Source organism: Thalassophryne amazonica, chromosome 10, assembly GCF_902500255.1.
Source record: "Thalassophryne amazonica chromosome 10, fThaAma1.1, whole genome shotgun sequence".
NCBI classification, from domain to species: Eukaryota; Metazoa; Chordata; class Actinopteri; order Batrachoidiformes; family Batrachoididae; genus Thalassophryne; species Thalassophryne amazonica.
Window position 1 is genome coordinate 8,288,207 of NC_047112.1, and position 18,817 is coordinate 8,307,023.

The following is an 18,817-nucleotide window of genomic DNA, read 5'->3' on the forward strand; positions in this document are numbered from 1 at the left end:
CATAACATTCAGTCACAGATTGTCCAAACTATACCTTTTTTGGAATTTTTATGATCAGGCAAATAATGTGGCGTAGTTTTCTATATGATTAGAGCATCTTTTAATTTAGACCAGGGGAGGGCAACTTGTTCCAGGAAGGGCCAAGTGGGTGCAGGTTTTCTTTGCAGCCACTGTCTCCACCAGGTGATTTCACTGATTAGTATCACTTTGAGCAGATGGAATCAGTTAATCAGTGAAATTACCTGGCGGAATCAGTGGCTGCAAAGAAAACCTGCACCCTCTTGGCTCTTTCTGGAACAAGTTGCCCACCCCTGGTTTAGACCCCTGTGTAATTCTTCAATTGACCCCTACCTAGCTGCCTGTTGAAAATTCAAGTGGCTAATCAGTTTTTTAAGAGTTAATGTCTATGGGTTGTTTGTGCCAAATTTGATGCTTGTATCACCATTTGCAGGATTCCACTCTAAATATTCTCTTATCTGCTGCACTATATATGAGATGTAAGTTGCTGCTCCCCAGTGTTTCTCAATTGCCCTCAAAAGTATTGGAACACTTGGTGTTTCACACATTTTAATTTGTTCATTCCATTTCAAATGCTTTTTTTCTAAAATTATCTTCCTTAACTCAAACTGAAAGCAGATCTCTACAACTTGATATAAATTAATTAAAAATCTAAAATCCAGCTTCCTGGTGAAGTGGTATAGAGGAGGATTTTCTTAAAAAGAAGACCTGAATGTTCAAGTACAATGTGACAGAAAGTACATTTGAGATGAAAGTCTAGATTTGATGTTTTGGTGAAAGAAACTTTTGTTTTTCTTCATAATTGATGTAAATAAAGTCCACGACATATTCAGTGACTTGGAAAAGTTCATGTTTCCATCCCCTGACTTGTCTAAAGAAAAGTGGCAATAAAACTGATTATTATTTACAGGTTTTATCAAGTTTTAGAGATTTGCTTTCAGTTTGAGTTTGAGGAAGATAATTTTAGAAATTTTTATTCTTTATTTTTTTTGTATTTCTTGTATTTAAAATGACATAAACAAATTAAAATGTGTGAAATTCCAAGTGTTCCAATACTTTTGGAGGGCACAGTATCCTAACCTTATGATGATTGTAAAATGAGTGTGGTATTATTACTGTTTTAAGAATGTTTCATTTTCACTGTTGCTGCACTTTGTGTCAAATTATAGTCCTATCGTATATCATATTGATATAAAAATTCAGTAAGGTATATCTTCTATTATACATTCCAAATCTAAGGTGGAACTCTACTAGTGGGTACACATAAATACCTTTTTTTTTTTTTTTTTTTTTTTTTTTTTTTTTGAGGGGGGGGGGGTGCCTGGTCTTGAGAACCAGGGATGGTAGGTTGAAAATCTTTTTTATCCAATGGGAACTCCCTACCCACCTAAGCGGCTCAAGAATATGGACAACATGTATATAAGTGACATTTACATGACAATTTATATGACAATAATAAAATAATTTGTCCATGTTGTACTGCCCTACTGTCAACTAGCTGAAATCTTTGAATATTAATTTACATCTACAATAAAAAAAAAAATGCTTAAAGTGGCAGGAGATTAAGAGGACTGTAATCGGGGGTGTCAGCTGAAAAGCAAAAAAAGAAAAATACTTAAAAAGGTGGGGAGTATGGGGGGCAGAGCCCCCAGAAGCTGAAAGGTTTTAGTCATGCTCATGCTCCCAAGAACAATTTTACTGAAAAAGTCTGAAGGATCTAAAGGACATGGTTAGGCGACGAGGAGCTTTTCCAGGCATGTGACAGGCAAATAAAGAAAAATGCTTAAAAAGGCGGGGGTCTGGGGGGTGCAGCAGCTGAAAGGTTTTTGCCTAATGCTCCCTTGAAGCATTTACTCAAAATAAAGTCTGAAGGACCTAAATGACATGGTGAGATGTTGATGAGCTTTGCTCATCCATGTCCGCGACATATGCATATTAATAGTAATAATAATAACAGTGGAATTTAAAATGAGGCTTATTTTTATAATTAACGGGTTCATTTAATGGAGAATAAGAATCACGTTTGATTTCATTGGCATGGGAAGGTTAGTAACATTTCAGGGTAGATTTTCTTTTTATCCACAGATGACCAAAAATCAGGGTGAGAAAACAAACAAACACTGCATGACATAAAATATTAATTTTCAAAAAGTGGCTGGCCGTACAAAATGTTGTGTTTTTTGGGGGGGTGGAAGGTTGCACTCGGAGAGGGTGTCGCCCGGGGAGTAGTTGAGTGTAGACCCGCCCCTGGGTGTGGTGTTGCGTGGTTTGTTATCGGGGCTTCACTTCTGTATTTGCGCACTTTTGGGGTCGCGGCACTGAGTCTTTTGGACCTTCATGTCCCAGAGAGCAGCGGAGAACATGGCCTCACCGTGCAGCAGCGAGCAGCTGCTGGAGCGCTCGGTTCGAGACCGGGTCCCGCCTCTGCTGACGGACCTGTACCAGTTCACCATGGCGTACGCGTACTGGCGCGCGGACCGGCACCGGGAGCGCGCCGTGTTCGAGCTCTTCTTCCGTGACGAACCGTTCGGCGGCTTCTCGCTCTTCACGGGGCTCAGCGACTGCCTGCTCTTTCTGCGGAGCTTCCGCTTCTCGGATCAGGGTGAGCACGGGAACTCGGAACCGAGCCGACCCGCAGCCTGCTGACCTTTGACCTTATGTAGTGAGCTGAACGGGTGAGACGCACGTGTTGAGTGTGAAGTGTCGGAACAAACCATTCGGAGGAGGGGGTGTCAGCCGCTGATCTCTATACTACACTGGATCGCTCATTGGCCAATATTTTTGAAGCAAACCGGCCGCCATATTACCACTCCCACGTCCCGCTACTGAACGCTCTTTTCTATTGATCCTTAATGCGGCGCACGCAACTTTATTCTTTGCAATTTTGTTAAAAAAAAAAACACCATGTGCAGCTACAAACTGCGTAAATCTCCAGATCAAAAGCTGTGGATAAACATTTCACCTGTGAGTATGATTGAAGTGGGAAGTAATGAACAATAATTTGAAGAGTTATTCCAGCATTTATTCAGAGATATTAATAATAAGTGACTTATTAACACGACATGTGTAGCCAGAAGTTGTGTTTTGTGTTGGACGAACTATTTTAAGCCTTTTATTAGGTCTACTTGTGCATAGTTTTGGAGCTTTAGGTGTTTCTACGAGCTTTATTAGGATGAAGCTCATGGAGCTGTGTGTAATAAATGTCATTGCAGGGAAAACTAACTCTCCTGTAGTTAGTTCAGTGGTGTTTTATTCTTTTAGTGCAACGATTAAAAAAAAAACTTTCTGTATTATCAATTATGACTTTTGTTATCCATCCACTTTTGTTCATGATATGGTACCAATACATACACACATATATACTTGCTGATGATTCCACAAAACTTGTATAAACTTCGATTAAAGAATGATCATTTTTAGAATTGAGTATTTGTCCCAGTGAGATCTAAGTAAGTGAGAATAGAATGGAAGAAAGTGTCAAAGTAATAAAAGAAAGAAAATAAATAGCTAATCATGGCAGGTATAGATTAGGGGGATCAATCTTACATTATCCAAAGAACACAAATAAGATAAATGAATCAGCTCAGTTATTACTTGAAATTGTTGACAGTCTAATAAGTTGTCTATGTGCGGTCTGCATAAGTTGGGAGTGGTAAGATGGCTGCCAGTTTGCTTCAACGGATTGTAAGGAGTGTGTTGACCAATGAGCGATCAGTGTTATATACAGATCAGTGGGTGTCTGCGCTCGGGGGCGAGTATGCTGTGGCCGAAGACGGCCGAAGTTTAAAATATGCATAATGCAAAATAAAATACAAAAAACAAAATTATGGCAGTAAAATCCCTCATCAATGTCAACGATGATAAAAAAAAAACAACATACCTCTCTCATCAATGTCATTGATGATAACCTTTTTTTGTTGGGGGGGGGGGGGAGGAGCTAATTGTTCCGGCTGTTTTGCAGTGCAAATTAGGCTACTGTTGCTTATGTGTGCAAGCTGTTTCTACCAAAATAATAATAATAAAATGCCTCTCCATCACTTTTTTCTGATGTCAAGGATGATAAACTATTTTGTTTTATGGACCCGATTTGTTCTTAAGGCTGTACACACACACACACACACATATATATATATGTATATATATATATATATACACTGCACATTTTAAAAAGTTTCACTGCAAAACAATTAGGCTCCATTAAAAAAAAAATAGTTTATCATCCTTGACATAAGAAAAAAGTGATCAGGGATTTTTTTGTCTTAGAAACAGAGAACAAACAATACAGTAAAATTTAGAAGTTGAGAAATTCCCCTTGTAATATGACTTAACATAAGTTTATGGCACACAGTTCATGTAATTTTCGAGGATTCGCAGCCTGGTCTTCTCTCCTGAAGCTTGTAGCCATCAGCAAGACAAGATTTTTTTAATTGAACACAATTAAACAATATAGAAACTCAGCCACACGAGGTGTGTAACCAGTAGATTCTGAGTGCTGGTCCCAAGTCCGGATAAATGAGGAGGGTTGCGTCAGGAAGGGCATCCGCCGTAAAACAAGCCAACCAAACTATGCAGACTAAGAATCAAATTTCCATACCAGATCGGTCGAGGCCCAGGTTAACAACGTCCGCCATCAGTGCTGTTGCCCAACAGGGTGCCGGAGGAAATTGGGCTACTGCTGGGCGAAGACGACAAAGAAGAGGAGGAGAATGTTTCCACAAACAGTGGGAGAAGAAGAAAACTAGAAGGGTGGAAATGAGAGTGGGGACTTTGAATGTTGGTAGTATGACTGGTAAAGGGAGAGAGCTGGCTGATATGATGGAGAGGAGAAAGGTAGACATATTGTGTGTGCAAGAGACCAAGTGGAAGGAAAGTAAGAGCAGGAGCATCGGTGGTGGGTACAAGTTGTTGTACCATGGTGAGGACAGGAAGAGAAATGGTGTTGGGGTCATTTTAAAGGAAGAGTATGTTAAAAGTGTGTTGGAGGTTAAACGAGTGTCTGACAGGGTGATGAGTGTGAAGTTGGAAATTGAAGGGGTGATGATGAATATCATCAGTGCATATGCCCCACAGGTAGGTTGTGAGATGGAGAAAGAAGATTTCTGGAGTGTGTTAGATGAGGTGGTGGAGAGTGTGCCCAAGCATGAAAGAGTGGTGATAGGAGCAGACTTCAGTGGGCATGTTTGTGAGGGAAACAGAGGTGATGAGGAAGTAATGGGTAGATATGGTATCAAGGATAGGAATGGGGAAGGACAGATGGTAGTTGATTTTGCAAAAAGGATGGAAATGGCTGTGGTGAACACCTACTTTAAGAAAAGGTACTGTACTGGGTGTGACATCTGAACAGTGGAAGGAAGACAAGGAGACTTGGTGATGGAATGAAGAGGTCTAGGAAAGCATAAGGAGAAAAAGGTAAGCGAAAAAGTTTTGGGATAGTCGGAGAGATGAAGAAAGTAGACGGGAGTACAAGGAGATGCGGTGTAAGGCGAAAAGAGAAGTGGCAAAAGCGAAGGAAAAGGCATATTGAGAGCTGTACAAGAATTTGAATAGTAAGGAAGGAGAAAAGGACTTGTACCGATTGGCCAGACAAAGGGACAGAGCTGGAAAGGATGATGTTGTGAGAGTAAGTCAGGAAGTACAAGGGATTAGTAAGGAAGAAGTGAGGACAGCTATGAAGAGTGGAAAGGCAGTTGGTCCAGATGACATTCCAGTGGAGGCATGGAAATGTCTAGCAGAGATGGCAGTGGAGTTTCTAACCAGATTATTTAATAGAATCTTGGAAAGTGAGAGGATGCCTGAGGAGTGGAGATGAAGTGTGCTGGTTCCTATTTTCAAGAACAAGGGTGATGTGCAGAGCTGCAGTAACTACAGAGGCATAAAGTTGATCAGCCACAGCATGAAGTTATGGGAAAGAGTAGTAGAAGCTAGGCTTAGAAAACAGGTGAAGATCTGTGAGCAGCAATATGGTTTAATGCCGAGAAAGAGCACTACAGATGCAATGTTTGCTCTGAGAATACTGTTGGAGAAGTACAGAGAAGGCCAGAAAGAGTTACATTGTGTGTTTGTGGACTTAGAAAAAGCTTATGACAGGGTGCCAAGAGAAGAGCTGTGGTATTGTATGAGGAAGTCTGAAGTGGCAGAGAAGTATGTTAGGGTAGTGCAGGACATGTTCAAGAATAGTGTAACAGCGGTGAGATGCGCAGTAGGAATGACAGACTCATTCAAGGTGGAGGTGGGATTACACCAAGGATCAGCTCTGAGCCCTTTCTTGTTTGCAGTGGTGATGGACAGGTTGACGGATGAGATCAGACAGGAGTCCTCATGGACTATGATGTTTGCAGATGACATTGTGATCTGTAGTGAAAGTAGAGAGCAAGTTGAGTCTAGTCTGGAGAGGTGGAGATATGCTTTGGAGAGAAGGGGAATGAAAGTCAGTAGAAGCAAGACTGAGTCCATGTGTGTGAATGAGAGGGAGCCCAGTGGAATAGTGCAGTTACAAGGAGTAGAAGTGGTGAAAGTAGATGAGTTTAAATATTTGGGGTCAACTGTTCAACGTAATGGAGAGTGTGGTAGAGAGGTGAAGAAGAGAGTGCAGGCAGGGTGGAGTGGGTGGAGAAAGGTGGCAGGAGTGATTTGTGACCGAAGAATATCAGCAAGAGTGAAGGGGAAGTTTACAAGACAGTAGTGAGACCGGCTATGTTGTACAGCTTAGAGACGGTGGCACTAACAAAAAAACAGGAGGCAGAGCTGGAGGTGGCAGAGTTCAAGATGTTGAGATTCTCTTTGGGAATCAATCAAGAATGGACAAGATTAGGAATGAACATATCAGAGGGACAGCTCAGGTGGGACAGTTTGGAGACAAAGTCAGAGAGGCGAGATTGAGATGGTTTGGACATGTGCAGAGGAGGGACCCAGGGTATATAGGGAGAAGGATGCTGAGGATGGAGCCACCAGGCAGGAGGAGAAGAGGGAGGCCAAAGAGGAGGTTTATGGATGTGCTGAGGGAGGACATGCAGGTGGTTGGTGTGACAGAGGAAGATACAAAGGACAGGGCGAGATGGAAACGATTGATCTGCTGTGGCGACCCCTAATGGGAACAGCCGAAAGGCAAAGAAGAAGAAGAATTACTCTGTGCTAACATAAAAGACAAAATTCTGTGCAATAAAATAAAATAATTTACATAAAATAAAATAGAGCAGTAAAACTCTGAAAATTTCAATTCTGCAAGAAAAAGAACCAAAATCCTGCAAATAAGACCGGTGGCGGTGCATTTAGGAAAGTACCAGAGTTCAAATAAAAACCAGAGTCTGGACTTTCTGACAGCTTTAGTTACAGATTAACACAAACTGTTATCAGTCAATAAATAATATTCAACTAGAAGCACTCGGAGAGCGCAAACCTCCGCCGAGGCCGTAGGGTCACAGACGTCACATGGAATACCCTTTGGCAAAGAGACTTATTCTACGTCGTTTCACGCATCTACCGTCATGTTTCAGATTCAGTGGTTAACCCTCTGGGGTCTAAGGGCATTTTTCGACAGTTCACTCGCCTGGCATAAATGTTTTATTATTGCTGTTAACAGCTCTCCCTGCATCCCACAATCAAGTTTTATGTCTCTTTTTTTTTTCAGGACAACCTGTACTTTCAAAATATATGTGCTATAGTTGTGTTTTTATAAGTGTAATAAAGGTTTACTATTAGAAATAAGAAAGGAAAAAGTAAAGTGGAAAATAATTTTCCACACACATTTATTCAAAAAACACAGCAAACAATATTAAACTAGTAACACGTCACTCCTAAAAACAGTCTTTGGTGTGCCACGTGAGGTGAATCTGCCCTATGATTGGATTTTGGAAAACCATGTGACGGTGAACCAGTTCCGATTGGACACTCGCATTGCACACGTCATCACACAGCTTCTATGAGGAATACAAAGACGGTGGACAGTGGCTCGAAAGTCCGCTGAGTTAACTTTTCAGCAACAAGAAAAAAGTAAGTTTCTATCTCATATCATTAAAAAGTTATTTATAATTTAGTAAAGCTTGATCTCATCCGTCGTATACGACGGTGTCGGCCCCAGAGGGTTAAAGGCTTAAATCTTCAGCAAATGTATTTATAAAGAGAAACTGCATGAACTACACAACTTTTTTTATTTTCTAATAAGTTTATTCAATTAGGAGAAACAAATGCTAAATTATTGTTGTGTCATAACTTAATTTTTGTTCAGTCTTTGTGACCTGTCTTCATGAAGTTAGTTGCAAAAATGTTGGAATTGGCCCGATCCTGCAATGATAAAGAATCCTTAAAAACAATTACTGGATCCGGATTGTGTTCCCGATCATTACCAAAATGTAATGACTTCTAAGTTAGGCCAAGATACAGCCCTGGTAAAAATTTCATTGAAATCCGTTGAGGATTTTTTGAGTAATCCTGCTAACAAACCAACCAACCAACAAACAAACGGACGCGACCGAAAACACAACCTCCTTGGTGGAGGTAATAAGGGTTTATCAATGCACAGGAGTCAATAATATCGACATTAGGTCATACAAATGTGTCCACATTAAAATGATGAACACATTAATATATATGTGTGTGTGTGTGTTGAAATGTTGGTTCTGCATTATGAATTCTAGTACTTGATATGTTGTGACAAGAACTCTCATATACTTTTAAGTATCGTTAAATCGGCTGTCAACGATCAAGTAAACCTGGTTCCAGGTTACTTGATTGTGTGTCATGATGACGCCTGAGATACAAATGTTAAATGTCACTAGTCAAACGTTGAAACTGAACCTGTAGAGCGTCGATCCAAGCTGAAGCTAAACACACCAGAACCCAACGCGTGGGACCAGGGACGCCACCAGGGATTTTGAGCCCCCATGAAAAGAAATCTTACTGGTCCACACCCCCCCCCCCCCCCATATTATTTTGTCAGTGCTATAATTGTATTAGGGACCTCTCTCGGCTCCTGTCAATCATGGGCCCCTAGAATCCTTCTCCTTATTCTCCCCTTTTCGGCACCCCTGCATGGGACATATAATCCCCTCCAGGACTCTCTGGTCCTGGGTGGACCTGCCCAATAAAACCGTCAGAGGTCGTCGTTGCTGAGGCGTCTGTCCGAGCTGACCGTGTGAGTGATCACATTCTGGCTTTTTATCGATGTCCATGACGGGGGTTTTTTGTTTGTTTGTTTTTCTGGATTTAGATGTGGACTTCTTACGCTCCGTCATGCCCTCAACCACTGACCCCGCCTTCTTCCAGTACCTGAGAGGTCTGGACTGTTCTGACGTCACGCTCCGCTCTGTCCCAGAGGGCACTGTGGTCTTTGCCAGGGTGAGCTGCAGGTTGAGGGTGGCACTGTGGGGTCAAAGGTCACCGTCAAGGTGTAACGTGTGCTGTCTATGTAGGTGCCCCTGATGGAGGTCTCCGGTCCACTGGCGGTGGTTCAGCTCCTGGAGACCAGTCTGCTGTGTCTAGTCAACTACGCCACGTAACAACCAACACACAGCATCAGCACCTGACATACACACAAACGCCATACCGTGAGCGAGCGCGGCGTGCGTTCTTCTGAGAGCTGCCTGCTAACGTCTGTGTCTCTGTGCACAAAGTGACTGCGTTATATTCTTCAAACAAACATCATGAATGTTTATTTCAGTTCTGCTCGTCCACTGATGTAATTGTAATGTAATTATAAATAAATTAATAATATTGCATGGTTTTCCAGGTCCGCATTTCCAAAACTTGTCTCGCTCCAATCAACACGATCTTTTTAAAAGAAATGACATTCCAGATTATAAATCATTGCTTCCAACTCTTTAACTTGTTTGAGTCATGATGGAGCTGATAAAACTAAAATTAGCCATACAGCACACACACTTGAAGAATTTATTTTTTTTATGTTGTTGCTTTCTGATTGTTTTTAGAAATTAGCAAATATGTTTTGGTTATTTTAAGCTTCATTACACAATAGAAAATCAAGGATTTTATTCATTTTTTCTCCAACTGTACCTTCACAGCCCACCAGGGGGCAGCAGTGCACACTTTGTGAATCACTGCTGAAGGTCTTTCCTTTTGAATGTGGCGTCTGCACAGTTTAGTACCACCCCAGAACTGTTGGTGGCACTATATATTTTTTTATGATTTTGTACCCAGTACTTAGCATTGCTAGCATTAGCCTTGTCATTAGCTTGTCTTTATTAGCTGTACTTATTTCAGACTATTTTTTTTAACAGTAAAAGCTACATTTGAAAGGATACAGGAGAAGTTGGCCCAATGTGAACTCGGCCCCACCTGTGAATCGGGTCTGGGGCTAACCCGACCCCTAAACTAACACCTAACCCCTACCCCTAACCCAATCCCAACCTAACACCTAACCCCATGTCTAACCCAACCCTAACCCTACCCTGAACCTAACCCCTACCTCTAACCCAACCCTAACCTGACCTCTAACCATAACCTACCACCTAAACCCCCCTAACCTAACACCTAACCCCTACCTCTAACCCAACCCTAACCTAACGCCTAACCCCTACCTCTAACTCAGCCCTAACCTGACCTCAAACTGTAACCTAACACTTAACACCTAACCATAACCTAACCCCTACCAATAACCTGACTCCTAACCCTAGACTCCTAACGCCTAACTACTACCACTAAACCGACCCATACCCGTAGCCTAACACCTAACCCCTACCACCAACCCGGAACGAGTTCTCCCAAGGGCCAAGTTCCCTTGTTACCACCTGAAAGCACTCCCCCCCCCCCCCCCCGTGTGCACACTCATGTTTTTGACTTTGGTTTCCGTGCTGTCGTTTAAAGTGCGACACGCCTCTGCACTCACGAGCTGCACTACAGCATTTTTACACAAAGTTCAACAAATTAGAACTTTTGATGCGGTTCCCCTCTGTGGTGTAGTCTCTGTCATCTAGCCCCTCCTTCTGAACCCGCTTCCCCAAACAAGGGTCTAAATACACACGTTTATTGACTGCGAGGAGGTGGCGACCGATACTGAACCTGAACAGTGGCAGCTGATTGGCTGAGAGCTCCTGCATCATCATTACGACCTTGTTTGTTGCACAGAGTTGAAGACCTGTGAGAATTAAACATTAAATATCATATAATTAAAGACTAAAGGGACAGAAAAAGCATTTTTGGTAGAAATGATCATTCATTTGCATGTTATTTGTCAGTTGGTGAAATAGCGCCACCATCAGACGAGTGTTGGGTGGAGGTATGCTGAGGTTTAATGATGAGTTAAATTGTACTTTTTGTCCTGATGTCTGTCTTTAGTCTTGTTTGCAGTAACGCCGCTCGTTTCCGGTTGGCAGCGGGTCCGAGGAGGCGGCTGATAGAGATGGGCCTGAGGAGGGCTCAGGGACCCGACGGCGGCCTCACCGCCTCACGATACGCCTACATCGGAGGTCTGTCACATGTTCACCTGTTGAGGTCAAACCATGAAGCAGAACTTTAACATGTTGTTGAAGGTCGCAGGAACTCAAAGGGCTAAAAAGACAGTCACAGTTTTGACAGATCACGTGGCGCGAGCGTGGCCTTGTTGTGCCGCCATGACGCATTCAGTCTGTGACCTGAAATATGAGTCTGTCAGAGGGGAACCGCATCAAACCATGAACTAAAATAATCAGTTAAAAAAAATTGACAAGTCAGCAAGTATTTAATAATGCCACAAAATTATATATGTATTTTAAAAAATCTAAAATAACTGTATTTTTCTGATTATTTGTTTGAATTGCCAGAAAAATGTATTTTAACCTAAACTGAATTCATTTTAAAGGGATTGTTATACTTTGTTTTTTTGTTGTTGTTGTTTGTTTTTTTGTAAGGTAACATAGCTTAGCGGGTCACTTAAAACAGATATTAAAGTTTGGAGGTAAAAATATCTACCAGCTAGTGTTCAATGCAAAGAAATACATTAAAATAAATGCATAAAATACATTTCATTACGGCGACTGCAGCAGCAACGATATGCTGTTTTTGCACGTTTTTCATCATAAGATGTGAGGTGACAAATTTGTCTCTTACTGTTGCAAAAAATAACTAATAGTCATAATATGTTAATGTTGCGAAAGTACTTCCTGTTTACGTCACCAAATACACTTAGAACTTCAACAGTCAAGAAACTGAAATGTAGGAGTTAGCTTGTTAGCATTCCAAAGCTAGCTTCATGGCCTCACCAAAATCGATCACAAAAATTTTTTTATTATTTTTTTTCAATACACTTGTGGGAAATTTCACACAACAGAAGAAACAAGATAGAAACAAGACATATAAAAGCAGCAGGTGACCACGCCCTTCTCTCTTTGTATAGTGGCCATTCTGTATCTCACCATTACAGACCATGTGGAAATGTCGAACGGTACAGACTGGTCCAGTGGGCATGGCTAATAGAGCAAACAAGAGTTTAGATATGGACCTCATTGACATATGTCACAAACATCAAATACAAGCCGTTTCAGGGGTAAATCTTATGAACAGCACAAACGTTTCTACATGCAGATTCATATAGTTATGAAATGTTAAAGAAGTTGAAACTTCAAACGTCTTTAACCATTTAAGAAAAAGATTTAAAAATAAATTGGGTGCACTAGGACCCCTTTAAAGCCAAATGGAGAGCATCTGGACAGACCTGCAGCCTGATCCTGGAACGTGTCTTTCAGGTTTTGATGTCACCAGCAACGTTCAGGCGGGTTTTCTCTTCGGGATCCCTGTTGCAGGGACCATGGCGCATTCATACATCACTTCCTTTTCCTCCCTGGAGGAGGTGTGGCCACAGGTGAGAGTGCTCCACATCTTCCAATCGTATCTGTGCTTTGTCATATTGGAATGTCTGGAAAAAAAAAAAGTGTGACAGGATTTGACAGGTAACACAAGCATTTGAAATCCTTTACATATCAGCCCCAGGGTGCCACATGTTGGTGACGCCTGGTCCTGCTCAGGATTGATTAGACTGAATAGTTTCTACTTCTCACTGAGGCGATGCATCGCTGTCACTGAGATGCATCGCTGTCGTCCCGCTCAGACGCTGGTGGCAGCAAACATGGACTCTGATCCAGTCGACTTTGTCTCGCTGACGAGGACCTGGCTGACCCGAGTATGTGAGCTTCTCACAGCGGAACCTGGAAAGATCTGTGAGGGTGAATTAGCTGCCTTCTTGTCCTACGCTGTTGCCTATCCGAACAACTTCCTCCCGGTGATTGACAGCTACAGCGTGAGCTGGTAATGTATGAATCTGAAGCTCTGTTCCAAAGCATGATTGGCTTGATTGATGATGATCCAAGATTTGTTTTCTGTAAACTCACGATGTTTAATCTTAAACCATATGTACAACCCCAAATCAGAAAAAAGTTTGGATCTTATGGAAAATGCAAATTTGGGAGGGAACACGTTCTTCCTGCAAACACATCTTTAAGGTGTTCTACACTATGGGGTCATCTTTGTTGTTGCATTTTTATTTTCCACGTTCTGTATTGGGGACATGTCAGGACTGCAGGCAGGCCCGCCCAGGACCCTTACCCTCCTCTTCTGCAGCCATGCCTTTATAATGTGTGCAGAATGTGGTTTTGCATTGTCTCGTGGAAGAATGCATGGATGTCCCTGGAAATCTCAGTGTACTTTTCTGCATTAATGATGTCATCACAGAAGTGTAAATTACTGACCCAACCCCAGACCAGGACAGACCTTGGCTTTTGGACTTCTTGCTGATAACAGTCTGGATCAGGGGTGAGCAACTTGTTCCAGAAAGGGCCAAGAGAGGGCAGGTTTTCTTTGTAGCCACTGACTCCATCAGGTGATTTCACTGATTAACTGATTCCATCTGCTCAAAGTGATATTAATCATTAAATTTATTATTAATTTATGGTACCAAACCATGATTACCATTGCCTGTTTGAAACAGGCGATGGTAACCCGATACAAGCCCTACATTTCCCAGAATCCATTGTTTTGGGTTTTTTTTAGAATGTGTTGATGTCTTAAAATGCAGAAGTGGATGCATATTAACAAATGAAGATGACCAGAAAAAAATATGAAATATCTTGGGTTTATACAGTTTGCAATAAAATAGAAATCAAAGTAAATGTACGAGTCACTTTTGATTTGATTTCTATTTTTTGTACTTTCCATACAGTCTCAGCTATTTTCCGATTTGGGGTTGTAAATAGTTGCCTTCTGTTTTAACATTTTGTTACTGTTGCAGATGTTATGCACTGTGTGTCTCATAGTTTATTTTAAAACAGCCAAGTGACTGTATTTATAATAGTAATATTATGAAGTCTTATTCTACATACTAGTGCTTTAGAATTTATCACTGGCTGCAGTAACTTCATTTTTTCACCAGATGTCACCGTTATGTGTTTGTTTGTTTGTTTGTTTGTTTGTTTGTTTTTTCCTCTTGATGTGGGTGTCAGTGGTCATCACTTGCATCCCAAACACAAAGTTCTCAGTTCTAGATCGCCTGGCCATGCCCATTTTCCACGTAACCCGGAGTTCTTTACTTTTCATCCTCTTGATGTGATTGTTCCATCAAGTTATGTGGGAATTGACTGAAAACTTTTTTCCACAATTAAGTGTCATTAACATAATTATTATAAGGAGAATAATGTGAGATTTGTGGTGTATAATGTTTGGTTTCAGTAGCGGCGTGGTGAACTTCTGCTCCGTGGCGTTGGCGCTCTGCGAACTCGGCTATAAGCCTCTTGGAGTTCGCCTGGACAGTGGCGACCTCTGCAGGCAATCAGTGGAAGTACGGCATGTCTTCAGGCTCTGTGCGGAACAGTGAGTGTGTCGCACGTCGACATTCGAGTCTTGTAAGTTTACCTGTTTTAATATCCTGTGACCTTTAATCTTTAATTTCTGCTGTTTCTTTGTGACAGTTTTTCTGTCTCTGTGTTTCGATCTCTGATGATTGTTGCGACCAGCAACATTTCCGAACGCTCGATGACTGAACTCAGCAGCACGGTAACAAGCTCACCGCCTGGTTACTGGGAAAAACTGCCTTTCTGTTCTTGAGACTCTTCAGGCTTTTTCCTTTTTCCCTGATGGTCCACTGAACGTATCGTTGTTTTAGGAGAACGAAATCGACGCGGTCGGTGTTGGAACACATTTGGTCACGTGCACGGGACAACCATCACTGGGTTGTGTGTACAAGGTAACAGGAACTCAAAAAGATTAAAAAGTTAAAAAAAATGCGCTTGGTTTCAGTGCGGAAGGTTCCCAGTTCAAATCCCACTCCTGCTACATTTCTCTATGTAATGTGGTGTTGCATCAGGAAGGGCATCCGGCGTAAAACTTGTGTCAAAATCACCATGCAGATCCACCTCTGATCTGCTGTGGCGACTCCGATTGAAAACAAGGGAGCAGCCGAAGGGACTTACTAATCTCTTTTTTCCCAAGAAACGTCAAATTACTTGAATATGTTCAGTAAGATATTTCTATCTAAAATTCCAACTCTAAGTATGTTTTTTAAGGACATCATAAATCCTGCTGCTCACAATGGAGGCACCGAGTTAATGATAACAAAAGCCATTTAGTATTCGAGCTTCCATGCTAACATTAGCCCATTACCGATGCCCATCCATGCCCATTACCGATGCCCGATGTGACCCCAGTGACTTTTCAAGACACATAAACAAAAAAATCTTTCTTTGCTCAGGTCCTCAGCCACCACAAGTTTGCATTTTTTAAGCACATTATCAATCCTGGTGCTCACAATGGAGGCACTCAGCTCATGTTAATGTTAGCCTGTTAGCATTTCATATTAGCAAGTTTTCATATTAATGTTAGCCCATTGACACAACATTGTGTGGTGGCCATTAGCTTTGCATTATGTGATGCTAGTGAGTTTTTATACTAACATTATCCCTTTAGCATCTCACATTATGAGACACTAGTGAGTTTTCATGCTAATGTTGGCCTGTTGACACAACATTGTGTGGTGGCCATTAGCTTTGCATTATGTGATGCTAGCGAGACTTCATACTAACATTAGCCTTTTAGCATCTCACATTATGAGATGCTACCGAGTTTTCATGCTAATGTTAGCCCATTGACACAACATTGTGTGGTGGCATTAGCTTTGCATTATGTGATGCTAGCGAGATTTCATACTAACATTAGCCCTTTAGCATCTCACATTATGAGATGCTATCGAGTTTTCATGCTAATGTTAGCCTATTGACACAACATTGTGTGGTGGCCATTAGCTTTGCATTATGTGATGCTAGCGAGATTTCATACTAACATTTAACCCTTTAGCATCTCACATTATGAGACGCTAGCGAGTTTTCATGCTGTTAGCCCTTTAGTATCTCACATTATGAGACGCTAGCGAGTTTTCATGCTAATGTTGGCCCGTTGACACATTGTGTGGCACCCATTATCATTGCATTAAGTGATGCTATCGAGTTTTCATGCTAATGCTATCCTGTTGACACTGCATTGTGCGATGCCCGTTATCACATTATGTGAAGCGAGCGAGTTTTCCTGAATGAAGCAGGAGTTGGGAAACTTTTGTGTTCTAGGTACACACAGACATTATTTGATATTAAAGTACAGAGACAGTAGAATGTCCTTCTGTGTGTTGCAGTAGAAAACAACACATTCCCTCTTGGACCTCTTGCGGAGTTTCCACATTTTGGTTGTTTAGATGTGCTGCTCGTGTTTTCCTGCAGTTGGTGGAGGTCAACGGGAATCCTCGGATGAAGATCAGTGAGGACTCAAACAAGACTACTGTTCCCGGGAGCAAAGCCGTATACCGACTGTCAGACGCCGAGGGTGAGACTTGACGTTCACACAGTGTCCAGTCAGTGGCAGATTTTTGGTCGAAAGGCATGTCAATCCAGTGAAAGATTCCGGGAAGGACAGTCCTGTGGGGAAGACTTGCCCTCAATCTGATTGAAGCAGAGAAATGACAGAACATACTTCAAGATGGGGGGTGGGTGAATTTCTAGGGCATCCAAGGACATAAAACACATGAAATAAAATAAACGACATTAAAGCCTTGAGGAGTGAAATTAATGTTTTATTGTAATGACCACAAACAGCCTCAAGGTGTCACCAGTGTTGCTGCAGATGTTGAGTCTAGTTGACCTTTTTAAAGTCTTTGCTCTTCTGCAGGTCTCCCTTATCTGGACCTGGTGTGTCTGGCTGCAGAGCGCCCCCCAGAGGCAGGATGCCTGCTCATCTGTCACACGCTGGGGTCAGAGGACAGCTGTCTGTCTGTCACTCCGGCTCAGGTCACCTGTCTGCGGCAGGACGCTTTTACCAAAGGAGAGGTGAGGCTCCTCAAACAGAACGCATCCGGCTTTCTCTGCTGACATTGTCGGTGCCGTGTCGCCGAGAATACAGAGTTTGTCCATCAAGCTGGACGGAAACTGCTCCTTGTGTTTCATAGATATGCCCATTAATGTATTTTAGATCTCAATGTCCACTTTGAGATTGACCTTTGACCTTGACACAGCCTGTGTTGTGAGAGTGCAGCCTGATGACTTTATCCACCAAGTTTGATTGAAATTGCTTTTTGCATTTTGAAGATATGGCTGTTGATCTGTTTTTGCACGGTTACATCTGTTTGTAAATATGCAGTTGACTCTGATGAATAACTCGACCCGCTGTCCTCTGACTCTGTCCTGCATTACGTAGGTTACACATCCGCTGTGCAGCGCCGCTGAAGCTAAAGCAAAGGTGGAGACGTCAGTCCAGAGTCTGCACCCTCGTCATAAGAGGCTCCAGGACCCGGACTCTTACACCGTGAGTCTGGAACCAACACACTGATGACACTCAAAGTAGCACACAGTAAGACCTAAACACTGCACGCCATAAATCCCTTAACCACCACACAAACTGTCGGTGGTGCTGCATGCACCGAGGTCAGTCTGAGGTCAAAGTCCAATAAGCTTCCCTCTCTGGAGCATTGAGCAGTGTCGCCCCCATGTGGCGCAAAAGGTGTTCAACTGCAATAATGTTGAGGCAGTTTAAGACACAAACACTGAAGCATGTGTTTGTCTCTGGCCTTCTCTTCCCACTAGGTGGCGCTGTCAGAGAAACTCCATGACCTGACGTACGAGATCCAAAGAGGCAACGGCAACAGCAGCAACTCTGTCTTTGCAAACTAACAACAACAAAAAAGTATTTTCATCTTATGATTTCTTTGTTTAGCATTCAGAAACGTTCAGGTAAATTTAAAAAAAAAAGTGCAGTGTGTGGCTCCGTGTGCTACGTAAGCATACACACAGCCAGATCTTTGTAAAGCTTTTGTGTGTGTACACAAAATAAAATAAATGATTAATTGTTCCATTGTGCTGAATGTTCTTCAACAGTAATTATTATTTCCCAACAAATTAGAACTAATATCACTGTAAGTAAAAAGAACCGAGGTCTTTCCCATTTCTTGATTTTGTTGCACTGTGACAATATTTTCTTTCTTCTATAAGCGACTTAAATACATATCAACACCTGTTTAATATAATTTATATCATAGGTTACAAATAGTTGCTATGGTAACAGAGGCAGTATTGCTTTAAAAAAAAAAAAAAAGCTCTTGAGGGAACACACCCCTGTGTGTGACATCATCACAATATACCCATTTGCAATTTCGGGTGTAACTGCACCACCCCGTCGGTGGACATGGAGGCGGGTCAGCACCGCCATCCTGAGGAGGATTCTGCTGCAGACCTTAGAAACAGTCCAGTCCCAATGAAGGACCCAGTTATGACAGGAAGAATAGACATCTGGCAAATACGTTTCCAGCTGAGTCTGGTAACAGAGGGGCAGCACGCTGAAGACA

General features: G+C 42.1%; 1 protein-coding gene across 2 annotated transcripts; it reads left to right on the plus strand.

Moving 5' to 3' along the window:
- The first annotated feature begins 2,268 nt into the window (after window positions 1-2,268).
- naprt (nicotinate phosphoribosyltransferase) lies at window positions 2,269-18,249 on the plus strand. Of its 2 annotated transcripts, none has more exons than XM_034179393.1 (13): window positions 2,269-2,620; window positions 9,224-9,351; window positions 9,426-9,508; window positions 11,308-11,438; window positions 12,693-12,808; window positions 13,055-13,251; window positions 14,671-14,808; window positions 14,907-14,991; window positions 15,101-15,181; window positions 16,704-16,806; window positions 17,149-17,306; window positions 17,674-17,781; window positions 18,060-18,249. In XM_034179393.1, exons 1-13 carry the CDS (start codon window positions 2,356-2,358, stop codon window positions 18,144-18,146), a joined length of 1,680 nt encoding a protein of 559 aa, XP_034035284.1. In that variant the 5' UTR covers window positions 2,269-2,355; the 3' UTR covers window positions 18,147-18,249. The 2 variants fall into 2 exon arrangements, with proteins under 2 accessions (XP_034035284.1, XP_034035283.1); XM_034179392.1 differs by having other exon boundaries at window positions 2,271-2,620; window positions 14,668-14,808.
- Window positions 18,250-18,817: the final 568 nt, after the last annotated feature.